We start from the raw sequence: 27,665 nt of genomic DNA on the forward strand, positions 1-27,665 counted from the left end.
TTTGGATAATTGTTTGTGGTCCACACCCAAGTGCATTTACTGTGTTACTAAGATGGAATCAAGAGTCCAGTCCAATGTCCAAGAGTCCATCTCCTACTGACTATTCAAACATTTCAACCCAGAAATTGTTATAATAGGAACATTATATATAAAACATATTTTTTATATATTTTATATTATATATAAAACATTCTGACATAACTCAATATTTTGAGGTATTTAATAAATCTCAATCTCAACATAATTAATAACTGCAATAACTTGCTTTGAGAAGTCAGATTTAAGAGATTCTGACTGATTTTTGAGTTTGAGAAAATAAGTCAATAAGAATTTTAAGATGCAAAGCATACATCACTCACAAAATATAAAGAACACCAAAAGGTTATTTAAAGCCCAAAAATACCAAAGAAAATGTGTGTGCATCAAAAATCTGCAGATCATTGATTACTTTTTCATGAAATTTGCAAAGATTTTGAGGATGGCTCAAAATGGTGGACAGTGTAGGGGGAAAAAAGCAGGATTGTGTCTTCATCCAAGTATACAACTGATACAAATAAAAGCCAAACTATGAACACACAAAAATAGAAATGGATAAATTGAAACATAGTAGTGGAGATAAAGTATAAAAAAAAAAAAAAAACTCACAAGTAGAAACTGTGAGGAAAATAGGTCTTTAAAGACTCCAAACTGATTAGTCAGTATATTAATAAAATGAATTAACTTAAGACTGGTTCATTTAAGGCTGCAAAATGCAGCTATTTTCAGAAACCTTGTTAAAATGTGATATTGTTGCCTGAGATGGGATAACACCCTTTTACAACTGTTAAATGTTTTAGATTCCAAGCTGAAAACTGATGTTTAAAAAGTTAATTTTATAAGAGTTACAGGAGTTTTTGGAGTCATTTGAAGTCATTTAAATGTACACACTTCCACTGGCTCTACACCAGGCTTCTGAAAGTTGAAGGCACACAGTGCTCCTCTAACACACCTGATTTGATTTAGTAATTAACTGACCCAGTTGTGTGTTTTAGGAGAGCAAACATGCAACAATTGGAATTTGAAAATCCTGCTCTACCTACTGGAGCTTTTTTCTTACACTCTCATCCAGTTAGTGTGATATCAGTGGAGTCCATGTGATGTTAAATCTGTGTGGTCCAACAAACTGCTTGCACAGGGGAGATTGGAATGTTCATTGACGCGAGTCAACACCGTCTCTCTCTCTGTCTCTACTTAATTACACAAGGTTTTAATTGAATTTCCAAATCCCAGCTCTGCCATGTGAGCTCATGGTTATTAATGATCTCATCGATTCTCTCTGGAGAGAGAAAGGGAATACCTAACTGCTTCTCAAATGAAAAGCTTGCAAGTTGGAGTGCAGCTCTGTTTTTAATCCTGCTGCATTAGTAAGATGTCTCTGCATATTAAGGTGAGTGGGGAAGTTTGTTGATTTGTTGTAGAGTTGAAGATAAAATTTACAGAACTGGTAAAACTCAGCAGCCCATCAAATGAAGAAAAAATTCAGCAGATTAGGTTACAGATGAGATTAGGTTACAGATGAGATTAGGTTACAGATGAAGTGAGAGCAAATATAATGCAATTTGCTGGACAGTATTATGGCAGGCCTTCTAATCTTTCCATCCCCTAAATCCCATCCATCTGTTCAAGTGGAAGCCAGAGATCAAATTTCCCAAGCTACAATATCCCTCCATTTTATCATTTCACCTTTAACATACCCTCAACTGTCCTCAATTTAATCAGAGGTTCTGGTGTAAAATGGATTTCAGGGCTCTTTCAAACCTATTAGACCCTTTTGCCAAGTCTGTATCAGAATGAAATCCATACTTTTAGTTCATTTGCTATTTGCCTTGGCTTGGTTTCAGGTTGCACAGTAAAATAAACCAAAACTTGATTAAAAAATTGGCTGAGGGGTGTGTAATGCTGAAAGTGTACTCATAAAACTTGTTCATACATTGGTCATAGAGATGCTGTCACTTGGCTCAGTTTAGCAGCTCACATCTACAAAAAAAAATAATGATGTTAAAGAGCATGTTTGGTTCAGATAGTTATTGAATCATAAGTAATGACTGAGGAAAAAAGTCCTCATTTTGACTTCATGTTTATTAAGAAAAATCAGAATATTAAATTTTTTGAAAAACTTTCAATCCAACAATTTTGAATTGAGACATTTTCAGAATAAAACATTTCCATACTGCTTTTCCAAAAAAAAAGTGGTATACAATTTTTAATCATTTTCTCTTGAACATAGACCCCATTAAATGAATAAATAAGATATTAATAAAAACATGTAGCCATATTTTAAGATCACATTTATTGTCTAAGGTAACATTTATATACAATGTGTATACCTGCTAAGTCTAAGACTGAGGTGTAGCTTTATAATATATTACTCAAATTGGATACAAAATGTTACTGTATAAATTATGTATATTTTGCTTACTTTTTTTTTTACTTCTTGACATTGACTTGTTTCCCAAATTTCTAAATTGTTGGATTTGACAGTTAATACACAACTGTTATCAATTAAAGAATGACACATCGTACTTATACATTTATGGTTATGTTTCATGTTGTGGAATGAATGCAAAACAAGTTAGTTCCTGTTATGACTTACATTATAGCCTCTCTTCTGAATACAATAAGACAAGAAAATGGCTTGTAATGTTGAAACTTAGTTACAGCTTTACCTCTAACACAGTTAGAAAGTGCTGACACTGGAGACTCCTTCCAAAAACGTTTAACATTTCTTCACAGAACAGCACTGTGGTATATAGTGCATTGTACAATGTTCTTATAAACAGATATTAAAATGTTATGTAACTCAACTCACTCAGTTATGCTTTATAAAGTGTTATGCAAATGACTACATACTTAAAGTTGCTTCTTTAAGGGTTCTTTGTATAGCGAAAGGTTATATGCCTCTTAAGGAGGTTCTGCTTAAAGGTTCTATGTATAAAACTATATAAGATTTCTCCCCTGAGACACAAATTGAACAAGCCTAGTTGTAGATGGAACCATCTGTGTATAGTCTTTCAGGTATTATAGGCCATTATCTATAGTTTATGGGACATTATACATGCATTTGTAATTAGTTTTACCACATTAAAAAAATATGTACAAAACTGAAAGCTCTAATATGAATTGTAGAGTTGGAACTATGGTCAAGCCGACCACCAGTTTTTTGCTCACAAACCTTTTCATCTCACTTATTCTCCTGCTTTTTTATTGTCCTCCAACTCCATGCAGTTATGTGTCAAGACTGATCTCAGATCATCATTTTTAATTTATATCAAAGCCTGCTGTGGTCCAGAAGCTGCCAGTGTTCTTGTGCCAGTCGCTGCAGTATGTGTCTTGCTTGATGGATGTAAGAACGCATCCTAGTGGGCATGACACAAATCCATCCCTTATTTACAAGTCAAATATGAAGCCTTACTGTCTAACTCAGACTGGCAGGAGTGAAATCATATACTGCAGTGTGGTATAGAAACTAAAAGAAAGCCTTGTCAGAGTGTGTATAAGTAGGCATAGTCTCAGTGGACAAGTGTATGATGGAGAAGTGACAGAGGTGGAAAGGTGACATCTTGCTGAATAGAGGGAGGCAGTTCAAAGATAAAAACAAAGTGTGAACAACAATGCAGAACCCCGATCCCAGATGTATTCCAGCACACATGCACATGCAAACATACACACTTACATCAGTGTGCTCGCTCACTCCCCTTTTTTTCCGAGCTCGGTTGCCATGGAAACAAGGTCCTGTCCTCTGCAAGCATGTGCTTGGGTCGAAAGAGTTCTCTGGTGAGCACTGGTTGGAAAGGCTGGTTACAGATAGAGAGAGACATGATGACAGCTGCTACTGTTCCTCCTTTTTCTATGAATTAACCAACAAAAGAACAGCCAAACGGACTCATCAGTCAACACCCATTTAAACCACCACTGTCCCCAAAGCTGAGTGATGTGATGCAGTATGGGGGTTCAGCTCAGCAGGGTTATAATGAGACCTCTAGGGTGTTTGGCTAAATGTGAACCGTGTATACGTATGTCCCACTTCTACAGCACAGCAGTCAGACGTTTCAGCTCGGCGTGCGTAACGGCTGCTGTAGTGTCTCTGCACCTGAAGACAAATGCGCCGCCTGAACAGTGAGGCATAAACACGGGATGGGGATGTTTAACAGAAATTACTTTAGAGCACATTATCTATCAATGTTCAAAGTCTTTTAGGGCTATAGTAACGTGTAAAATTTCATGCCCCTTTGGTTTTTGAATGAAAACCATATTTCTATTTTACAGTTTACATAAAGCAAACATAGAACTCCAGTATCTTGAATAAAATTGAAAATAATTTGAATAGTTTTGACATGTCTACAGACACTTAGATTTATCCATCTATCATACAAGAAGGAAATATTATAAATGAAAGTATCCAAAAGATGATTCTATGATGGACATTGGAGTCAGTTATAAAGGCAATGGGTGGTCTTGGCCTAATTTGTCTTTGCCAGTTCCTACCCACCAGCCAGGCCTCTCCTATCATATGACTGCTACTAACTGGGGAGGGTGAAGGCTCACAGATGCCCATGATTGGCTAGTGTTGCTGTGATTGACAGGGGAGAGAGGGTATGCCATCTATCCCACTCAGAAAGCACAGCCAATTTTGCCCTCTTGGACTCCTGCCATGGATGGGTGTGGTATCGCAATATTTATCTTGCATATGTGTTCCTGGAACGTCTATGTATCCCAACACATTTGCTGTCTGTAGTACAAATTAAATTTATCTGTCTATTTTATTCTAAGGATATTCAAACTATAGTTTACTTCTTCCCTATAGCCTTACAAAGAGTATGTAAACACAGATATCTTCAGATTTTTCAGGATTTTTTGCTTCCTAAAAGGATATCTTTTAAAGGGTCCCCAAAGGGACAAGAACTGTTTAGTTTACATTTCCCAACAATAATTTCAGTAAGCTTACTGAAGTAATTGAGAAGTAAGGATTTGACAAAACTTACACAGAGTATACGGCAGACGTTTGAATGGTATAAGGTAGAAGTGTGTATTTTTAAATAAGTTAATATTTAGACCAAATATTACATTAAACACATTTTAGCACAACCAAAACTTGAAACTAAATGTTGTATTTCCGTCATCTGGCAGGTGTACTACAGAATTAAGCCTGAGCTCTTCTCTCTTCAAATGTAGAAAAAAGATTTGTTGAAGTTTGAGAACTTTTGAAATTTACTTCAATATGAAATCTGCATAACACAGAACATAACTATTTCTTTGAATATTCTGTTTGAATAACTGTTAAGTATGATATGATGATGATATGCATGAAAAATCCATTCATACTTTTAACCCTTAGAACCCTGACTTTTTTTTTCTTCCTACTATTATTGCTAGACTTCTAACATTGCAATCACTATATGAATTCATGTAGTCATAGCCCACTTACCCCTGACCCCCACCCCGGGGGTAGAGAGATTATTCTCTCTATCATCAAGACTGGATCACTTGTTTGGAAAAGATGCAAATCCTTCCTTATCTAATGATACACATCTTATTTCTGAGCTATAAATGAGTTATGAAACTGAAGATTGGGAGCAAATGATCAGGTGCTAGGGGTTAATGGGAACTGTTTGTCAGCTTTTGCCAAATAATGAAATGAGATTTTATTCAGAGATTGCCACAGGTTCATGTTGTAATGCTTTGCTTGGGAAATGCTGATCAATAGGTCTGGGTCTAAAATGAACTGTTTTGTTGTTTCTTTTAAAAAAGAAAACAAGGAAGGGTCAAAAAAGAAATGAGTTTCCAGAGCAATGGTTCTTGTTTTTAATGAAGCAGTAGTTTTTTGGGGTTACTCTGCCCTTTCATCATCAGCTAGAACTTATTGGCTATAGTCACAGCCCTTCTGTTTTATTAAGTATCTTTGATTAAGGTCAGGCCACCACAGGCAAAAATGATTCCATTTCATCTGATTACCTCCTTGTGCAAATGACAAGATCTTCCAACAGTCACTCATTCATGTATGACACTATTTGCATTGAATACCACCATCATACAATCGTCATCATGACGTTCTCATTACATCTCTGACATGGACATGAAAAGAGATGACCACCAAAGCTGTGGATATGCTCCCCAGCTTTCTTCTAGATTATGAGCATGGTTTTTTGTAGACTACTCATTCATTAGTTTTCCATGAGGAGGTTTTCCCTAATTAGCACTGCAACCCTGCATTTATTTATTTTATTCATTCATTCTCTCCTGAGGGCCTTGATGCTGTGGGGATGAGTGGCCCCACTGAAGAGCAGGCTATCTGGTGCACATCTACCGTCTTCCCCCACAAGTGTCTCAGTGAACTTCCCTAACAGTAACGCAGACAACAGTTCACTGGTTTGAGGAACGAAATGTTGGCCATTCCATCACCACAATATGGTGGATGTTACTACTATAAAATAGTTCCCTGAAAACAATTTTTTGATTCACCGTTATGTGATAGGTTTGACCACTGAGTGTGACCAATATTTTGTTGTACACCTGACGTTGCTCGTTGAACATCCCATTCCAGATTTAGTCCCCTTTTGCTGTTAAAATGAACTCTGTTCTTCTGGGAAGACTTTCCACTAAATTTTAGTGTGGCTGTGGGGATTTGTGTTCATTCAGCCACAAGTGCATTAGTGAGGTCTGTCACTGATGTTGGATGAGGTGACCTGGGGTGCAGTCGGTGTTCTAGTTCATCCTAAAGGTGTTCAGTGGGGCTGAGGTCAGGACTCTGTGCAGGCCACTCGAATTCTTCCACTCCTACCTTGGCAAACCATGTCTTCATGGAGCTCACTTTATGCATAAGGGTCTTTTCATGCTGGAACAGGTTTGGGCCTCTTGGTTCCACTGAAGGGAAATTGTAAAGCTACAGCATACAAAGACATTCTATACAATTGTGTGCTTCAAAATTTATGGCAACAGTTTGGGGGAAAAACTACATATGATTGTGATGGTCATGTGGCGACAAACTTTTGGCCATAAAGTGTATCACCTGTATCACCCAAAGAATCTATTTAATTCATATTTAGTGATTTTATTGCATTATATACTATTTTTTTTAAAATATGTTTTAAATGACTAACGTATAATCATAGATTTTCATTCTGATATAAGTAAAAGAAATAATAAACCTATTAGTGTGGTACTTGGCCTTGGGATTAAACTCAACTTCAGCGTTCAACAAAAGTTATTCCCTTATTCTGTATGTTTATTTGTATTCATAGTGTGCAGTATGCTATCTTGAACCAGAAGAGAGAAAATTCATTTTTAAAACAAACTATACTTAAAATCCTATATACACTACATTACAGTACAGGATATTGTACTTTGCAATGCTTTTCTATGGAAAACCCTACTTTTTTTTTTTTTTTTTTTTTTTAATATATATATTCATGGGACAACTTGTAATTCCAGTAATGTGCAGAAACCCAATTTTATTTTTTCCTGCAGTTTAGTTCGAGCGCGGTGGGTATCCGATGTACAGCGGGTACATCGGTCTACAGTGAGGTTATATAGCCCCAATACAGAGCAGCATGTTTCACCATCATTCAGCTGAATGGACGTAAAGTGAAGGGTGATTTGAGAGGGAGGGGGGAGAGAGAGAGGAGAGAAAATTACCTCACCATAACATCACTGTGGACATGTGGAGTCATTTCATTACTTGGTGGTAAGGTGGATGAATGCACTCTGCTGATCTCATTTGGATAAGCTGAGCCTAGCAAGTAGAATATAGCCATCTATCATTATCCACAGCAAGAGAATACGAGTAGAGCTTTGGACCACCATTTATTAGACCATGTAACTGTAACTCAAGTGTATTCAATAGCACCGCAGCAGACTGTGAATCACAAAGGATAAACATTTGAAATGCACAGGCACTTTGAGAATAATGGACAGTGTTATTGGATCCCTTATGGAGAATGAGGTATCTTTACAGCCAGCTATATTAAAATACAAAGTTTTTCAGAAGGTTGCTGGGAAAACAGATTAAACTTGTATTGCTTTTGTTTTCTCTTTTTTTGCCTATATCTCAGCCATAATGTGTAGACACAGAGCTGGTTGGTTCTGTTTTCATACCAACGATGAAATAATCTTCAATAATAAAAATTCGTGTATACTTGTACTTTTACAGGTGTACCATTAAATCTGAGTATTAGAGTCCTCAGCCAATCGGATTTAAGAAATGCAAATATTGTTAAATAACGAATTTATTTATCTATTTAAATAAACAGGGAAAAAAATTGAGTGAAAAAACAATGTTGGGGATATGGAGGTTAGGTAGTTTGATCCCTAAAATTAAAAAAAAAAAAAAAAAAAAAAAAATTGGACCCCTAACTAAAATTTAAAATCATGGACTTTAAGGACTAATTTATTTGTATCTTGGGACTCTGAAATTAGGTGTTACACATTTTAAGGTATTGACTGTGTAAAAATATGGTTCATACCGAGAGGTTTGATAAATTTCACTAAAGTTTATGGTGGAGGTATTAAGATAAAACACCTCAAATAATTGGAGTAATAAAATCTGAAGTAACAATGTTTTTAAAGGGATAGTTTTTTAGAGTAAGTACAAACATTACATTTCATTGTAGTACTACTGCTAAAAATAATGTTAAGTACAAAGCCATTGTCAGTATTACTCATCTTTTCTTTCCTCTTCAGTTTGTCCTTAATTTAGCAGAATTGAAATTGTAAATGATTTAAGTGTAATGATCCCAAATAATTCGACAGAAGAAATTAGATTTTAAATTAGATTTACTTTACCTGGAATATATGACCACAGGTTGCTAAATAACATGTCATTAGCATGACTATTCGTATTGGGGTTTTATTGGATCCTGTTATTCAGATCAATGTGCTGTGCTTACAATGACACACAAACGTTACCCAGTAATTAGAGTTAATTCATTTACCTGATTAAGAACTGTTTTTAAAAAAAAAAAAAAAAAAAAGCATTGTGTTGTCTAAAAATGTATTGGCAATGTAACCTTTCTGTGTGTACAAAGGACCTACTATGAGTAAGTATGAGTGGATTTTTCTGCTTATACTTGAGCACATGTAACATTGATAAAATTTTTCTCTGAAGGAAGTGCGCTCTAGTCCGGGTCGATCATAAAGAGACCTAAAATGACTCGTTCTGTCTTCACACAGCTCCATTGGCTAGTAAACCTGTCTGGGTTATAAGTTAGATTTTATACCTCAAAGACAGTGTGACTCAGTTGTAGAATCATACAAAATATTTCTGTTCTACTTCATTACGTTTTGGACCATCAGGGCACCGGGGCGTGGATAGGGCATTTCCAAAGGGGTGGCCAGGTTGAACCCAGTGATTTTTTTGGGGTGGCAATGTTTAGTAAAAATGAAAAATACCTCATGTCCGACATGTCCTTTAAAAGTACTTAATTTACATATGAGAAATAATGACAGCGTTCAACATTAATTTTCTTTGCATTAAAAATAGGAGCAATTTCAATTTATTAGGAATCGATAAAGTAGTCGATTCTGTTTAGAGTGCTGTGAAACAGCATAATGGAAGCAGACACAAAATCATGCCTCCTTCCAAGAACAAAAGGCAGCGTGATATTAGAACACTTTAAAGTTGGTAACTGTTGTATTCTCCTGTTCCTATGATTTCTCACAAATATTTACAAATTCATCCAGATTTAGGGATTTGCACCACTACACTCAGTGCTCAAAATCCCCAGATCCCTTAGCTTGTCATCTGCCATTGTAGATCTAAGATGAGCTTGAGACAGGAGAAGCTCCACGCACATGAGGCTATACTGACAGGAATTGCAATTTTGCATAACCTGAATAATTCCTGGGAAACATCCTTATATACATAGTTCAGTGAATAGTAAGTAAGCTCTAATATGCTGGAGGGTTTCTGCATGGCATTTTTAACCTTCCCATCCAAAACTCTTAACTTGGATTGGCTCATGTACAAGGTCTTCAAGATCAGATCCATACATCCTTGCAAAGGCTAAGAGTCTTGTTTTTGCAAAATGCTCCACTTTTAGGATTCAAAGCTTGGATACCCCTCACGTCACAGTTCTGTATTGAGAATCGATTCTTAAGCTCATTTGGCAATATATCAAGGACAGGGTTTTAAAAAAAAAAAAAAATGCCTGTTCAGAAACTTGGTCTTGGTTATCCTTAGATGCCTGCCCATCCGTTTTGTAATTTCTAAACCTGATTTCCAGAGTTCATCAAAGACACGCTTACTCATGTTTTAGAAAGTCTGAAGGCTTCGCCTAGATTCTACAGCTTGTGAAAGATCAAGAGATGGAGACTGGAGCACATCAAATAAGAATTGTGAATCACCCAGACATTTTCTGAAAGTAGCACAGAGCCGAATAAACTGGAGCAGACCCCGCTTATCTACTGTCCTCTCCCCACAGGGTTCCTGATCTATTTACTCTAGCACACACTGAACTGCTGGTAATCTGTCCATTAACTTACTACAAGCCAAGTATCTGCAGGCCCAACGGGTGTCACTCAATCTCTGAAGCCAAAATGCTAAAAGTTTAAAAGTTCATAAAACTTGCTTTTATGATTGAGGAGTGCACCATCTCTGCTAAGCATGAAAACTATTTCAATTTGAATGTGTATTAGACCTGCGTATTTGGCATTCCTTTTTTTCCCCCATAACATTTGGATCATTTTTGGCAATTAAGTCTAATAATCCTAAAAAGTTCTTTTTCTGACATCTTTGTTACACTGTGTCCTCTTTGGGGTAAAGTTTTATGTTGCAGTACAACACAAAATCTCAGGAAGTTTCAGTGTAATCCCTGTTCTCTCTTACCTATTTATTGTACTGTGTATTTTAGTTGTCTGTTAGTGAGTTGTGCTTTTCAGCCATTTCAAACTCTTTCCATGTCAGCATTGCTGTCTTGTACCGTTCCGACCAATTGTATATGGCAAATCCTCCATCTTGAAAGTAGCTTTTTTTTTTTTTTTTTTAGTTTCTGAATCCTGACTTTGATGTAAACAGATTGTGTTGTTGGGCTGTCTAAAATGACTACACTTCACTTTTTGAATACTCTAGCTATGGGTGAATTGAGTACCATTCATTTATGAAGATTCTTCTGTCTTTCTGAAGTGTTAGCACAGGAGCTTCACCTCTGGATTTAGAAATATCAGTAAAACAAAACGAAAATGTCATGCACTGTGATTACCAACAGAATGCAGCCTATATTTAAATGAAAATAGGCTGCATTGCTTTTCCAACAATATAGTCTGCTTTAAATCTGGGCTTCTCAAAAATATTTAAACTGAATATCTATCACCCTAATTCTACAACTAAAATATTTACATATTATGAGACTTCATATTAACTTGACCAACTAAAAGTTATGTAACCTGCATAACATACTTGGTTGACCACAACTGACTGCGTAAGTGGGTTGGCATTGTACTGGTTCATGACTTCGCTGTCTCTAGGGCTCTCTTCCTTTGTTTCTGTGAAATCTCTGCTTGTTTCATGCTCACTTTCTGCAGACTTATTTCCTTGCTTTTTGGTGCTTTTCTACAGACACTCTGCCTGATACTTCATGCTCTGTTTCTCCAAACTCTCCCCGTTTCATTACCCTCCTTCCCTGCAGATCCTCTCTCTGTTTCTTGGTCCTTTATTGCAGATGCTCTCTTTGCTTCTTATTTCTCATTTTCTGGAATATTTGTAATACCTTTTGATTTATTTATATTCTTAGTAAAGAAAGTATATGGCTATTTGACTTCCTTTTCATGCTCGGCAGCCCAACTCGCATACACCTATTAAAAGGACATTTATTGCATTTGACTACAAATAACTTATAGAATGTGATTTTCTTGATGCATTGCATTTAGTTACTTGACAGGTAAACCTGATGTATGATAACATCAAAAATATCATATATTAAATATCTATAATCAATTTAATTCCCCAAAGCAATCGAACATGTTATCTAAGCTAATATGACTGAAACCCCATAAATCAATTTCTTTTCAGCAAGGGCAGTATTAAGTTTGAAGCACCAACTATTTCAGTAATTTTACTGTTAGTTGGGTAAGGTTAGCCAGCTAGCTAGTGCTACATGCTAATACCAGATTGAATAATTGAAAGTTAGGTAGTAAAAAATGGCAATTCATTTTGCCAGCGGAAGCAGCTACAATAGCTAAAGTTATTAGACAGTGTTTTTCCTGACCAGTTTTTACCAACCTATCTGGACAAAAATTCAGCAGTATTTTCACCAGTATCTCTTCAAACTGGCATCCTTCCCTCCCTCTGTCACTTGCCACACAGAACACACACACACATCATTGCAGTGGGTGTTCCTTCTGCAACAGCTGCATCATCAGATTCTGTTAAGTTATTGGTAACTTTTCTTTTTTTAATTCATTACATAGTGCAGCAATACAAACTTACTCCGATCGTGTTGCATCACTGAGTGACAAGACTGATTGTCTCACTTGACACAACTGGGGTGGCCAGCAGGGTGGCCATGCTTCATACTAGGGTGGCACCTGGCACCCCTTGGCTCAGCCCATTTCATGGCAGTTTCCTTCAGAACTAGAAGAGGCTGTGTATCAAAGCTTTCATGTGGGTTCGTAACACATCTATATGGCACAACACCATACTTCTTGAGAACGAGAGAAACTGTTAATGCTGCTTCATGTTGAGGACAGGAATCACTTATGATGATATTGTTCTTTAGGCTATTAAGGGCGAGAAACACTGTAGTACTACTAAGAGGCACTGATCTCAAGCGTAAAGTCTCTATCGGTTACTGGAGCCTTTGTGCCTGCCCTTTTATCAAATTGCCGCTTCACTGTGCTCTTAAATGTGCATAAAAGCTCATTATTGAATTAGCACAGCACTGCGAAATGGATTAGGCACTTGTGCATCATACTGGGTGGAGGTAGCTTTAATTTTGCCAAGGCACTTAACACCAGTCTACTGCCTGTTTAGTACTGCTGCTGTGCGGTGCTCCTGCTTTACACGTCAGAGGAAGAGCCAGCAGTATTTCCGTAACCTGTGAGGCATGCTTTGTGCACTGCTGACGGCATTAATGCAAGGAAAGTACTGGTCACAAATGTTGACATCCCAAACAATTTGGGCATTGATCATGTCATCCAACTCTACTGGGGTTTGGCAGAATAAATAGCTTGCCATTTTGCATCGAAATACACAAGAGAATGGGAATGGGAGTTTCATCAATTCAGACAATTCTAAATTTATGAAATTGTATTGATTATATAGATTAGTCACTCTGCATCCACAGTGCACTGCTACACACCAACTCAAACAATAGTCTCCATGTTCTGTTCAATTCAATTTTATTTATACAGCATTTGGCTTGTTAAATAGATCAAAAAAAAAAGAAAAAACCTTGGTTAAATCCATCTGTAGAAAAATATACAAATTAAATTAAATGTTATATCCACAATAGCTGTAATGTAGCACACTTGTCTATCTTACTTTTGAATACAGCCTGAAAGGTCACAGCGCGAGATTTACACACAGTTGTGTGAAATACTGCGCAAGTTGAAATGCCACATCCCTCTGGAACTGAAATGCATCTGGAATTGCCTTTCGTCTTGGGTTTTCCATTTCATCTGAGGGAATTCATGTTTGCAAACCAGCCTCGCAAGCTCAAATGCATTACCTTTGGCATCACAGCTATGTTAAATGATCTGTCGCTAGATAGCAATGTGGAGATCAGATCCAGAAAACCAACAATCTTTTGGTACAAGGTCACTTTTTTTTTTGTGTTATACTATTAGCCTCAAATATTACAGAGATTTCAAAATTCATCTTAATTCATAGATAACTGTTTATTTAATGGGATTTTTCCCCCTTTCTTACATTGTGTCAAAACAAGTGAAGAAATTTTACACTTTTACAACATTTTGATTAAAAAAGTTCACACCGAAAAATGAAACACTTCAAACGATAAACTTGTGAGATCTCTGAAGGTGCAAATGAGGGCAGAAATTTGAGTTCTCTCCTGCTCTCTCACATTCTCCATCTCCTTATTAATGATTATGCATCTAACCTCATGGGACTGAAAGAAGCAAGCAGACTTTGTTGGGCATTCGGTTGCAACCATCCTCTCGCTGAAGTCATTAAGTCTTAATTTGTCACTTGCCGTTTGTTCACAGCTTTCACTAATTGAGTCATTATTTTATTTGCCACTCAGATCCTCGTGCAAAACTTCATGTAACCATCCTTTTGAAATTGAGGATTTATAGAGCAACAATTTGTATATTAAGGTATTAATCATGAAACAATTAACCTTTAAAAGCACACCTCAGGTCAGTAGTGACCCATGACCTCATTTCCCCTTCTACCTTGACAATTTAAAAAAAAAAAAAAAAAAAAATTAAAAGTTAGTTAGGCTTACACCCCCATTATTATTTTTTTTATCCGTTTAGCTTTGAATAAAAAAGCAGAAATAGCATAGATATAATTACATTTTGTATTTTTTTTGCACAATCTACATTTTATATATATACAAAATGTTTTGCTTAATTATTGTTATTCTCGATATGTTGTCAGTTATATTTTATGTAGAAGAATTTATCCCACAATCTGCATTACAAAATATGAAAATGTATCACTTTTTTTGTTTCTTTGTTTTGTTATTGTCAATCTAAAGTCTTTTACTTTATTATTAAAGTTTGTAAAAGATTATCTTGGATATAAGTGTTGGTTTGATAAACAACCCAATATACACTATATGGGCAAAAGTATTTGGACACCTGACCATCACACCCATGTGGTTCTTCCCCAAACTGTTTCCACAAAATTGGATAGAATGTCTTTGTACACTGCAGCATTACAATTTCCCTTCACTGGAACTAAGCGGCCCAAACCTGTTCCAGCATGACAATGCCCCTGTGCACAAAGCGAGCTCCATGAAGACATGGTGTGTTAAGGTTGGAGTGGAAGAACTTGAGTGGCCTGCACAGAGCCCTGACCTCAACCCCAATGAACACCTTTGGGATAAATTGGAACGCCAATAGTGCACCAAGTCTCCTCACCCAACATCAGTGCTTGACCTCACTAATGCTCTTGTGGCTGAATGAGCACAAATCCCTACATCCGCACTCCAATATCTAGTGGAAAGCCTTCCCAAAAGAGTGGAGGTTATTATAACAGCAAAGGGGAACTAAATCTGGAATGGGATGTTCAACAAGCACATATGAGTGAGACGGCCATCAGGCGTCGACAGACCTTTGGCCATATAGTGTATATACAAACATGTTTTCACTATTTTTAATGTTATCCTTAAACACATTAATATGATTTATACCCTTCTCCAGCTTAATACATTAATATGATTTACATGAAATGTCAGTATTTTTGGGTTAAGGCATTTATATAGCAATTCTCCTCCCTATAAATTCATAACTTGATTGCTCACAGCAAACTGCTTAATAGTTTTAGACGGCTTCAAAAGGCACATTTGAATAAATTAACTAAAGCATGTTATGGAGCAGACAAATGCTTAAGCTTGCTAATAAATATAACTGCTGAGTCAGTTGTTTTTTGCTGTAAAACTGTTTTAATAGCAAAAAAGTTTGTAGACTGTATACGGTAAAATAGTTTTTTTTTTTTTTTTATTTCAATCACCCAGAAGCCAAAAGGAGTGCAAACCTTTGCCCCCAACTGTGTTCTTGAAATTACTTCAGACTGTAAAACAAGACACAATCAACTTATAGTACATTCCTGTTTGTCCTCCATTATGAGATTTAATCAGAATTTTTATGGAAGAGTTTACATCCTGATGTTTAGGCAGTAATAATGCAATAAATATTTCTCAGTCCTGTCATGGTGTCCATGGAAACCAGGAGGTGGAGGCTGCCGACTCTTATTTTATATTCCGAGTGTAGTCTGATTGACGAGCGGTGATACCACCTCAAAACCAGTTCTCGCCTCTTTCTCAGTTACATCATTCATGTTCAGTTTGACTAGGTTTGATTAGGCAGCCTGAGCAAGAGCTTTTTTAAGAACATTGAGTTGAGATTCAACAACCTTTCCGGTGATGAAATTACTATTAGAGCTTAGCAAGAAATGTCTATTAAGTCAAGGCTGTACAACGTCCATGAAGGACTTGATCGTTTGCTGGTTTGAAGCAGAGAATCACTAAAATGTTCATGCAACCCTTCAGGAGTGGATTTGGACTAATGCAAAATGTAAAGCTGCTGCAGAATCCAGCAAAAAAAAAAAAAAAAAAGGCCCAGGCTGGAAATCGAGGACATGGTGACCCCTAGTGGTAACAGTGATGATAATTCAAAGGGAAAGTGATGCTGGTATTCAACAGCTTAAATAGTTGGATATAATGATTTACACAGAAGTGTCTTCCAAAAAGCAATGGCAAGAACAAGAGGCTTGCTGTGATAACCAGACAACTAACACCAAAAGTCAACTAACTTGAAATTTGAAAAGAGCATTCGAGGTCTGCTGACAAGAAAATACTATTAATCAGAGAGAAACAATTTTACCACAAACCCCCTATCTCTGCCTTCATCTTCTATCTCCTTGATAGAGTTGGTGCAAACTGCTACCCCGAGCAAATGTATGCCTTTCACGTCCCATGTCCTTTCCCCTTTCAGTAATTTTTAGTCGTGTTTGCTTGAGAATATTAAAAATAAAATGTGGGTGTATCCTGTAACAATACAACAATCAAAAATGAATCTATCTAGGTATATATAGACAGCTGTATATCTGTAAATCCATCTTTTCCTACTGCTGCAGGGAAACAGCAAATATGTTGAGAATCAGCCCACATTTTCACTGGTTTAATCCATTAAACTCTAAGGACCGACTGGTGCAGATTTAACAACCTTAATCTGATTAAATATTTTTTTCATTGTAGTTAATGAATATGCATGAGAGATGCATTCCAAGGATGAACACAGTGATGAACTAGGAGCCAAAACACTAAAAAATTAATATCTAACATCAGGAACATATTAAAAAGATTGTAAGATATACTGTACTGAATTACTGACTTTGACAACCTACTTTACCATTAAAGGATTACCACTGAATCCTTTAACTAGAAGACCAGAGGCATCATCATAGACACCAATTATACACAAAGTTTTTCTATCATAGTGTGCCATTGATTCATTTGTTGCAATATTAATCTAGATTTTTTTTTAAACCCAGCAATAAATCCCCAATACATCATCTTCTAGTGTTGGTCTGGTATATAACTAGAGTTGATCGAGTTGTTGTCTTGGCATGTAAATGGTACTGAATTTGTTCCAGGTCAGCAGGCTTTTGGTGCTAGGGCCAAACCAATTTTGCAGAGAACTGGCTGTTTTGAGTTGGAAGCATCTGGCTCCAGATTAGACCCCAGATACAGAACCATGAACAGGGGGTTAAGACTTGGTCAAAGGATCTTTCACCAAATCTTAAATCCAAATGAACGGAACTGGCTACAGGATGGAAAATCATGAAAAAATGTTTTGCTATCCTAATCTCTGGACTGTAAACCTATTAAAAAAAAACCTGAGGTCTGATTTGAAGGAGACAATCCACATGAGCAAACCTAACAATGTAAAGGAACTTAAACCTTGTTAAATAATACAGAAAGTCATTAGGAAGTGCTGTTATCGTTAATGGAGAGTGCCAAAATTTTTAAATCCTGAGCAGCAGAAAAACTGCACTGCCAATAATTCACACTTTTAAGTGTAGGGTCTCATTAGGCCACACACGTACACGAACACACACCCGAGGCAAAAGAGCCAAAATCTATAAAACCCTCCATTTAAAAGGGAAATAAGGGAGTGTTAGGGTGAGGAAATCCTGACACGGCCCAAACTTTCCACCGCTAACACAATACCCACACAAAACTGTTATAATCCCATTGAAGCATACAGGCTTCTCCACCATTAATATAAATGAACTTAATATAAAAAATGAAACAACGTGGATTAATTATACACCTCAGTTAATACTGTCCAGCAAAGCATTTTTAAAGTTGTGTTAAATTTTATTTGGTCTCATTTACTCTCCTTTTTTTTTTTTTTTTTTTTTCTTTTCTTTTTTTTTTTTTTAAACGTTCCACAGGTTAAAACATTACAAGAGGCAAAACACACTTGAGCACATTTGTAGATACATAAAAACATAGACTCTCTGAAACACCAAGTCATATAATGATTAGGCCCAGCCCAGTATGTCATTTCGCAATCACAAAAAAGGCAACGTCACAAAGCCCAGTGGAAATCAAACAATAGGAAGGATGGACAACATAAAATCTTATTCAGGTGCCACAAAATGGAATATCATAAAAGTCTAGTATTAAAAAGAATGAATTAAACAAAAGCAAGCAGTATTCTCAGAAGAGCAAAAGTCCAAAAGCACTTGTATCCATTTGAAGTGTTTTTGTTTTTTTGTCTTCTTCTGAGTCATTTACTAACAATAGAATGGAGAAAAATATAAAGTAAAAAAAAAAAGCTGGTCATCCAAAAAGTCAGTCTGTAATTGACTATGAATGATCGTTAAGTATGAGTTTGTAGATTAGACTGATTTGTCCCTTTGCAGCACCCATACATCTCCATCACACACTCCAGTGACGTAAAATACAATACACAATGCATCCTGATGAGGACTCTGTCTCTGGCCCATTAAAATATCTTTAATCCAGTGTCTGAAAGGCCTTAATAAATATAAGTATATCTCTTTTTTTTAAAAAAATCTTTTTCTCTCACAGGGGAGTTATGCACAGTACTAGTTACTCTGTCGAAGCTGATTGTGCTTAGCACAAAATACAGTTTAGCCTATTTACTGAGGAAGCAGATGGAACAGCATTAGCACACAGCATAAGCATAAAACACATACACAATTAGTCTAATGATGTTATTTCCAATGCTAATTGCTATGTTTAAAACAACAGCCCAAGACACTCCCTCGACCTAAATGGCTTAGAAGCAGGTTACAAAGTTTCTTTGGCACAAGAAATGATAGTACATGATAAGTGTCTTCTGAACAACTACATACAGTATCTTACAGATTAAATCCACCACTGACAAGTCGAAAGAGGGGAAATAAAAAAACTCGATGATAAAACAGCAGTTGAAAAAAAGAGGACATGGTGGTGCTGATAAATGAGAACTTGCTAATGATGGCTCATATGACAGTTATGATGAATGGCCGCTGGGCTTTCGGGCGTGAGCGCAGCTGTTCAGTGTGACCTAGAGATCCTGACTAGCATTCAAGAGTAGCCATTTTAAAAACAGATTCCCAAGGCCGGATGATCAACTTGAGGATTAAACATTATCACTAAAACGAGCCCAGCAGATGTTGACTTTGGAAAATGCATGCAAAATCAAAGGCGATTCATGCTCATGTTCTAGAGACCACACCGAAATAATAGCTAGAGGATTCAGTGACTGGAAATAGCTGGTATAGAAATTGTATTTTTTGAAATTGTAATTTTTGTTATATGCACAATTGGAAATTGTGCATATATTGTGTAAATTAAAGTAATTGTGTGTATATATGTGTAGTGGCCTGAGAAAACTATATACAGGCTTTCCTGAGGCTTCTCTTTAGCTTGTATCTCAACAAGAAGTAAAGGCCCAACGTTTTAAAATCTGGTTACCACCCCAAAAGTGAAAAGGGAGAAAACTACATTTAAAGATTTCATTCTGACTGCTTTTCTGACAGCCAGCCTGCAATCATAAACGGCACTGATTGGGTCCATAGCTATCAAACAACTTGATCAAAGCCTGACATTCACCGTGTGAGGAAATCATAATCATCTAGCAAGGTTTTAACATGCCAAGATAAGAATAAAAAGTCAATAAAAACATTTCTACATTGTTTTGGTTTCTTAAAGTTGAGGTGTCAAATCTGTTATAAGGGAAAAAAAAAAAACTCTGACTAACAGGATTTTTCACTTTTTTTTTTTTGCCAGAATTCAGCCACATTGACACCTCTCAGGTTTTCCCAGACTGCCGCACATACAGCTTCATTAAGGAGAAAGGTAATTTAACCTCTGCCCCTCAGTCTGTCATGCTAACTTCTGGTTATCTTGTCTTCCTAGCTAGCTACAATTCCTAATATTAGAGTTTTGTCTAAACTTTCAGTATTGGCCAAATTTTGGAACATTTTAATACAGTTACATAGTCGATTACTGTTTTAAACAACAGTAGAGATGATTTTTTTTTCATGATTCTTGACCAGTTTCGATCTCTAGTTCAAGGCAGTGATAGGCACTGCACCCTTGTCACTGCTAAAGCTACCATAATGGCTAATTACCTCAAAGCCTTATTGATCTGGTATGTCATTGTAGCATATCTGTCAGACAGTGTGTGCTAAAGCTAGGCATTTCAGGAATAATCAATTTTCTATAAGAGTTGAGGATGGTGAAATATCAGTCTGGAGTCAAAAAAAGATGGACTGCTGATTTAAAAAAAGATATAGAATCCTGGTATAAATGTGCTGAGCACCATGAGGAATTAATGTAGGATTCAGAGATCTGAAATTTACTATAAAAGGAAAAAAAGACAATTTTCTTGTTGGTGCTTCATACAAACCTACAATGTTGTTGGATAGAGAATGTATCCTAGATATAATGATAGAGGCCTTCAATATAACCTTAATATAAACAGTCCAATTTTGTTTGGTTGAATGACCACTCATCTTAGAAATGAAGACAAGAAACCAAAAACCAACCCTCACAATATCTATGGTAGTGAAATGGCCACAGTACTAACCCTTTAAAAACCCAAAGGCATAAAGTAAAAAAAAAAAATGCTGAAGGATCATTTTGAATAGGAGGTTTTGGAGGGCATAATGTCTATCTCAAGTTTTTAAAAAAAACACCATAGTGTTAACCCACAGCGCTGTTGAATTCTCATTGAGTCATTTTCTAAATCAGCAGCTCTGACAGTAGTTACGAGCGAGCAGCCACAACGACTTGTATAGTGAACGCTCCACTGATTTTTTTAAAAAGGTCCTTACTAAGCTTTTTAAGCATTTTTGGGAGGAGTCTCCAGTGTCAATTCTTTGTAAAAGTCAGAGGAAAAGTTGTAATTAGATGATTTCTTATACAGGGATGTCTTCAGGGTAAAGCTTCGCTCATTCGAAAATGATCAACTTCGGGGTGGGACCAGTAATGTTTGCTTATTTTGCACTGGAGCTACAAAGGGTAATGTAGCTAACTGCTTCAATTTGTCTCTAACTTCATCTAGTTCTTCAGTATTAGACTTGCTTTTGTTTAGTAAACTGGCTGCCATGTATATAAAAAAAAAAAAATTAACAAACTGTCACAGCCAGAAGCTGTTATTTGACACAGGCAATCATATTGCTAAATTGGAATCACTTATTTTCTCATCATTTGGTCTCCTGCTGCCCTGCTAGGCTCCGCCTCCCAAAGTCTGAAAGTGACACATTGTCGTAATATGCCGTCTACTACAAACTATCCCTTCTAATTAAAAAAAAAATCAATTACTGACCAAATTGTCATTTTAATCAAGTATATGTATTATGTATTTATGGAAATATTTTGGGTGAGACAGAGATCCATTATGTTTTAGTTACATCAGCCTCATAGCTCCATTGCAAAAGTAAAGAAGAGTACAAGCTTGGGTTTATGATGTTACTTTCCACCAGGCATGAAAATTCAGAAGTAGTCACTTTTTTAGTATTATGAACACTTTTCATCTCTCTGAGACTATGTAGCCTTTGACAGCAAGCAGCTGTGACAGTAAGTTAACGCTGATGGTGTGGGATTTCTGCGTGCCTGTACGGATACAATTTTGCACAATGAATGCACTTTCTGTACTCTTTTTAGAACAGCAGTCAAAGCCTCCAGGGATCCTTTGGTGTTCCTAACAGATTTTTCTCCAGACTCGGATGAAGGCGTTGCAATTTCTGTGCTTGGATTGAAGCAGGATCGTAGCGCTGTTGATTACATGGTGCCTTGGAGATAAAGGGCCAATTTGGATTAGGTGTAACTGGATAGAAACGTTTGTAATTATCATTAGAAACTCTATGTGGTAAATGTGAGGATATATGTGTCATATAGGTTGAAGAGTTGGTTTAAGTCAAACCCTGTCATGCTGGGCTCGCATAGACATTTTGTAGATTACGTTATCAGAAATTTTTAGTACAGTACATGCACTTTATTCACAAGGGAGGTAGATGGCCTGCCTTATACATTGCTACACACGTTTCTCAGTAGTTTAAAAAACAAGGGCACCATCTCTTGTGGTTCGAATTAGGAGAAGCAAGTCTGGCCTAAGTAACTGAGCTGTGTTTCCTTTTCTGTAATATTCTCTGATCTTGTGCCGCCTTCATCAACTGAAAACCACTTAGTGGTTTAGTTGCAATGAAAACCATGCTGTGGTGGCATGTGCTGTAACTCAAGCCACTCAGGATGAAATCTATTAGCTACAGATTTCCAGTTCAATTAGTGGACAGTTCTTTGCTGTGAATATTTTGTCGAAAGAGCTGATGAGCTATAACAATCCCTCAAGCACTACTAACGTATGGAATTTGGGCCCTCAAAATTGTACACAGTTCTATATCTGTTAGCTTTTGCTCAGAAAATTAAGTGACGTTTTCTAAAGGGTGACTGATCCATTTTGAGGGAATTAACTTGGTATGCTAATGTACATTTTGCTACGAGTAGCTGTGACGAGTTGATGGTGATGCTATGTGGTGGCCTGAGCTTTTTCTCATTCTTTGGTATGTGTATGGAATGATCAGCAAGTTTGTCTTGTTCTCCTTTACAAGCTTTATCTACCAGACTTGAACAGTCGCTCCATGAAAGAGAGAAATTTAGATCCTGTCAACACTGTGTACTGAAATCAACAGCTTAACTGTTTATACAGACTCTACTCCGTGTGCAGAGAGAAGCAGACTTAAAGGAACCTTGCTGAACTCAAGACAGGCATATTAGAATTGGATCATCTAAAAATGCTTAAACAGCTGATGACAAAACCAAAGTCATAGCCATGGCATAACTCTTAACTACTCATTAGCTGAAACAGACATTGCCCTAATTGAGATAACAGAAAAAGGCACTTAAAGTAATGCAATGCATATTCCATAAGTCACAATGCTAATAATGTCAGATCGAAAATGCTCTGGTTCTGGAAGACTCATAAATCTGGAATAGTGATCGATGTTGATTGAAGAAAATATGCCACATCATAAAATTTCAAATAACATGAGCTTCCTTTTTTCAAAGGCAAAACTTAGAATCCAACACTTGGATAGTCTGAAGCTTTTCAGAGGAACACAAACAACTCCAAAGCACCAAATACTGGGAGCAATTACTCCTTATGGGCTATGTTTTGTGTGAATTCGAACTGGTAAATGCGTGGCTTCCCTTAGAAGCTCAGAATATGTCGTCGCTTTGTTTCGTTGGCGACTTGAAGGGACTAAGACCCAGAGTCTTTCTCGGGAAAACTTTCTCTTTGGCAACACCTATGGGCTTGTTGACCCCTGCCCAACCCAGGTCTATGAATGGGGAGTCAGCAGGGTTCAATGGGGCAACCCTGAGAGAGAGGTTGGGACTCCCGTTGGTGGAACATGGTGCAGAGCGGGAAATGGGAAAGGGGGCAGAGAAGGGATCAAACGGCGAAGGAAGATCGGAGTTTATCGATGGGTCAGCCTTGAGACTGAAGGGATCGCAGTCAGGGGAGGGGAAGGGGTCACAATTCGTGAACGGGTTGGTAGGCGAGGGTCTGTACCCCAGTCGTGGACTTGTGGGGCTGCTGGTTGAAATGGCATGCGGCGAGCTGCATGTTTCCTTCCCGCCAGCTGAAATGAAGCTCCAGGGATCTATCCGGGGTCGGTTAGGAGACGGCCGAGGTCGCGGTATGATGTTTACCTCCAGGCGCCGTGTTTTAGGGCTCCAAAGACGAGGATCGGGGTAGAGAGCAAATGGGACCGGGGATTTCTCATCTGCTTCCATAGTATCTTGACAAAATGGTAGATCCAACACTAAGGAAAAGGGGAATAAAGATTTATATACTAGGTAAAAATCTTAATAATATAAATAATAACATCTTAAAAATAGTCTCTTACCTAGTTGCGAGGAAAGTCCGTGACTGGATCTTCTCCTTCTGTCTCCAGTCTGGTTCATACTCTCACTCTCTGTCTCTCCATTAGCGATCCACTCAGCAGAGCTATGCTGGACAGTCTTTCGGCTTGACCTGTCTCTCTCTCTTGGGTTCGGAGGAGGCGGGGTCAACGGTAACGGCTTATTCTCTGGGGGCTTCAGTGAGGAGTCAAGAAGCTCTTGGGGCAGAGAGTCTGTACTAAATGTGATAAGGTCCCCGACCAAGGTGGGATCCGTGGATAAGTCCACCACAGCCAGTGGGGGGTGTTCTCGCCCGAACTCCAGAGCAGGAACATTAGTTCTATGGGCAGTTCGTGGAGGGGGTGTTGGTGGGTGCTGGGGCTCCAGATGGCGTCCCAGAGCCACGGAGGCGAGAAGAGTGGCACTACTAAGCAAAGCTCGGTGAGTGCTTTTAGTATGTGGGGGAACACTGGACCGACAGTCTAGGTTTGGCGAACTACGAGGGGACAAATATCCCTCTTCACTCCCGGAGTCCTCTTCTGGAAGAGCTGTCCAAGAAGGTTCCTTTACCAAGTTAGAGCCTAGAACGAGAAGACGAAAAAGTGAGCAAAAAGCAAGCAAGAAAACCAGGACTCTTCAAATTGCAACTGAAGGACTATCAGTCCATTCTACAGTGTGTACAGCTTATTCTTTCATGTTGTATAGAGTATACCATTTTGGCTTGGCTCAGGTGTGGTGGGTCTGTACTCCTCGAAGTCATCTTTGGAGTCTCCGTTCTCGTTGCTGTCCAAAGCCAATAGCCGAGCTCTCATGGACAGACTAAGAGACAGATACACAGATATCAGTGACAGAGCCAAAGAGTCAAAGGTGACATAGCTCAAAGATTTGCTGGAGTGGTGCATATAATGCTTGCAGAGTATACTGGAAAACTGTGGAAATTAGTTGGTGTCTATGTAAAACAAAAAAATTTCTACATTCAAAGGCGTTTCATTAAACTAATGGTGTTTCCTAGTGAAAAATCTTTTATAATATCCTAACCAGCTTAAATATTATAGCAACTGAGTCATTTATCTTTACTAACAAGCTCCAAGGTCTGCAACCCCCTTGATATTCTCTAGTTAATTTAATCAAATGTGTTTCATTAGGATGGCTAATGACCTAAAACAATCAGATACTTTTACTTTAAGTCTTAATTAAGGTATGAAACATTAAACAGTTTAAAACGGAAAAGCAGTTAAGAGGATATGAGAGTTAATGGGATGAAGAAAACATCAGAAGACCTACAAGAGGAAAATTTTGACCTTTACACAGAGCAGAGAAGTGTTTAGATACCCAATACTACTAATAGTGATAAGCATAATCTAGAAACATACTATTCAGATGGGATAAGTTTTCCAAGCATATTGAAGAACATCTATGCAATGTGCATGGGATAAGCAATCTCTATATAATTTCTTAGTCACAATAATAATTCCACTTGTACAACATACACATCATTTTGATAAAAACGTATTGCTTTGACATTTATTTTCAGTGCTTGTTGCACTTCACATGGCGGCAACGTGTAGGCTTTACCAGTGCTGGGAACTTAATAACTTGCCTAAAACCTCAGAAGTGTCACTTCTCTGATATGTCCGTTACGACGTATTGTTCTGTGTTTTATGGTTTCATTCTGGTTTCAATATGAGACGACTGAAAAGAGCAAGCAATTCCTGGAAAGTATTTATATCGAAGAAACCTTTTCCCACAGGATATAATGAAATCTTTACCAACATATTAGTTCTGATGGGAAGTACACCGATCAGCCATAACATTAAAACCACCTGCCCAATATTGTGTAGGTCCCCCTTGTGCTGTCAAAACAGCTCTGACCCGTCAAGGCATGGTCGAGGTGTGCTGTGGTATCTGGCACCAAGACATTGGCAGCAGATCCTTTGAGTCCTATAAGTTGTAGGGTGGGGCCTCCATGGATCGGACTTGTTTGTCCAGCACATCCCACAGATGCTTGATCGGGTTGAGGTCTGAGGAATTTGTAGGCCAAGTAAACACCTTGAACTCATTGTCATGTTCCTCAAACCATTCCTGAACAACTTCTGCAGTGGGGCGGGCCCCACTATGCTCCCGTAGTGCATCCTGGTGCCATCTCTTCCCCAGGGAAGCGATGCACACGCACTCAGTTGTCCATATGATGTAAAAAACGTGACCAGCCACCTTCTTCCATTGCACCATGGTCCCAGTTCTGATGCTCACATGCCCATTGTAGGCACGTTCCACTGTGGACAGGAGTCAGTATGGGCACTCTGACTGGTCTGCGGCTATGCAGCCCCATAGGCAACAAGCTGAGATACACTGTGTGTTCCGACACCTTTCCATCATAGCCAGCGTTAACTTTTTCAACAATTTGTCCTACAGTAGCTCTTCTGTGGGATCGGTGCCATTGTAACAAGATAACAGCCATGTTATGGCTGATTGGTGTATATTCCTTGGGGTTATTTCTACTGATGTTTTTATAGAAGGTAATTTACGGCATAATCTTTCCACACGCATGCATGCACGCACAGGCTCTTAAATAACTAACACGGATTACGCACAGATTAATATGCAGGTGTACGCCATGTGGCTATGCGGGAAAGGTTTATACGGTCAACTGCAAAAATATTGGCACCCTTGATGAATATGACCAAAATGCATAACATGTCATTAGGGGAAAGATGTGCAGTATCTTCAGATGTCAAAAATTGTATGTGGTGTTTATTTTATAGAATCATTTATTTCTATTCTGTTAAAGGGTGCCAATGTTTTGGGAGTCAGATGTCTCCTAAAGTTGTCACACTGTCTCTCTTTCCGTGGGTGTGTGTGTATGCAAGCAAGTACCCGCTCTCCTGTGGACACAGACGCTGCACTTTGGGGCTCTTGGGGCTTTTGGGGCTTTGGGGGCTCCAGTGAGGGGCGAGTCTCCTCTCACCATTAGCCTTCAGAGGAAGCGTTTCCAGCGGCCACACCGAGCTCCACTTACTTTCACTGGGGCTCACTGCAGGAACAAGTGGAGAATGGTTTTACATTCAAATACTTTGTGTAAGAGACACTTCTTATATTGAGCATGTGCTGTGTCTGATGAAATGGCAGAACCAGCTATATAAATAGTTGATGCTTAATTCCTAGTAACTTGATTCCATGTGATCACAGGGCAATTACCATTTACAGTGTTAAGCAATAAAACATTAAAACGTTCGTAAAAAAAAAAATAAAGGAATTATAATGAATTATAGCTTTCTTTTTTGTGTGTGTTTTTTAGCTATAAAGGTTGCACTCACGTTGGATGGCACGGAAACGTGGACCGATGGAAGGAGAACCCAAATCTGGGGAATTCCGTCTCTTCTCCAACCCAGGAGAAGCCTGCACTGTGATTTTATGGATAAAATCTAAGGGACAAAATACATTCAATATTACTGTTTATACTGGAAGAAGGTGTTGCTTCATTTCTTAGAACAGCAGAATGGAATTCTGGTTTCTCTGTAACATGACAAGCTGCATGTTTTATCTTATTTAAAAAAAGAGAGGTTTGTGACTTGTAACTATAAA

The 27,665-nt window shown here is 37.8% G+C and overlaps 1 protein-coding gene and 1 long non-coding RNA gene across 3 annotated transcripts in view; one reads left to right on the forward strand and one right to left on the reverse strand.

The window, feature by feature from the left end:
• Positions 1–1,012: 1,012 nt before the first annotated feature.
• Positions 1,013–27,539, forward strand: LOC113545714 (uncharacterized). 2 transcript variants are annotated; one of them, XR_008301182.1, is made up of 3 exons: positions 1,013–1,426; positions 19,965–20,033; positions 27,379–27,539. It is a non-coding gene; the product is annotated as an uncharacterized LOC113545714 (long non-coding RNA). The 2 variants fall into 2 exon arrangements; XR_008301183.1 differs by lacking the exon at positions 27,379–27,539 and adding an exon at positions 26,872–26,956.
• The window catches only part of LOC113545713 (mitogen-activated protein kinase kinase kinase 11), a 34,923-nt gene continuing 25,275 nt past the window's right edge, over positions 18,018–27,665 (reverse strand). The window contains exons 6-10 of the mRNA XM_026945187.3: positions 27,398–27,505; positions 26,958–27,114; positions 24,796–24,902; positions 24,089–24,664; positions 18,018–24,004 (exon numbers count right to left, since the gene is read on the reverse strand). Coding sequence (XP_026800988.2) covers positions 23,397–24,004; positions 24,089–24,664; positions 24,796–24,902; positions 26,958–27,114; positions 27,398–27,505 — 1,556 coding nt within the window. The 3' untranslated portion in view covers positions 18,018–23,396. The remainder of the gene's footprint in view (positions 24,005–24,088; positions 24,665–24,795; positions 24,903–26,957; positions 27,115–27,397; positions 27,506–27,665) is intronic.

This window comes from Pangasianodon hypophthalmus, chromosome 28 (assembly GCF_027358585.1).
Source record: "Pangasianodon hypophthalmus isolate fPanHyp1 chromosome 28, fPanHyp1.pri, whole genome shotgun sequence".
Lineage (NCBI taxonomy): Eukaryota > Metazoa > Chordata > Actinopteri > Siluriformes > Pangasiidae > Pangasianodon > Pangasianodon hypophthalmus.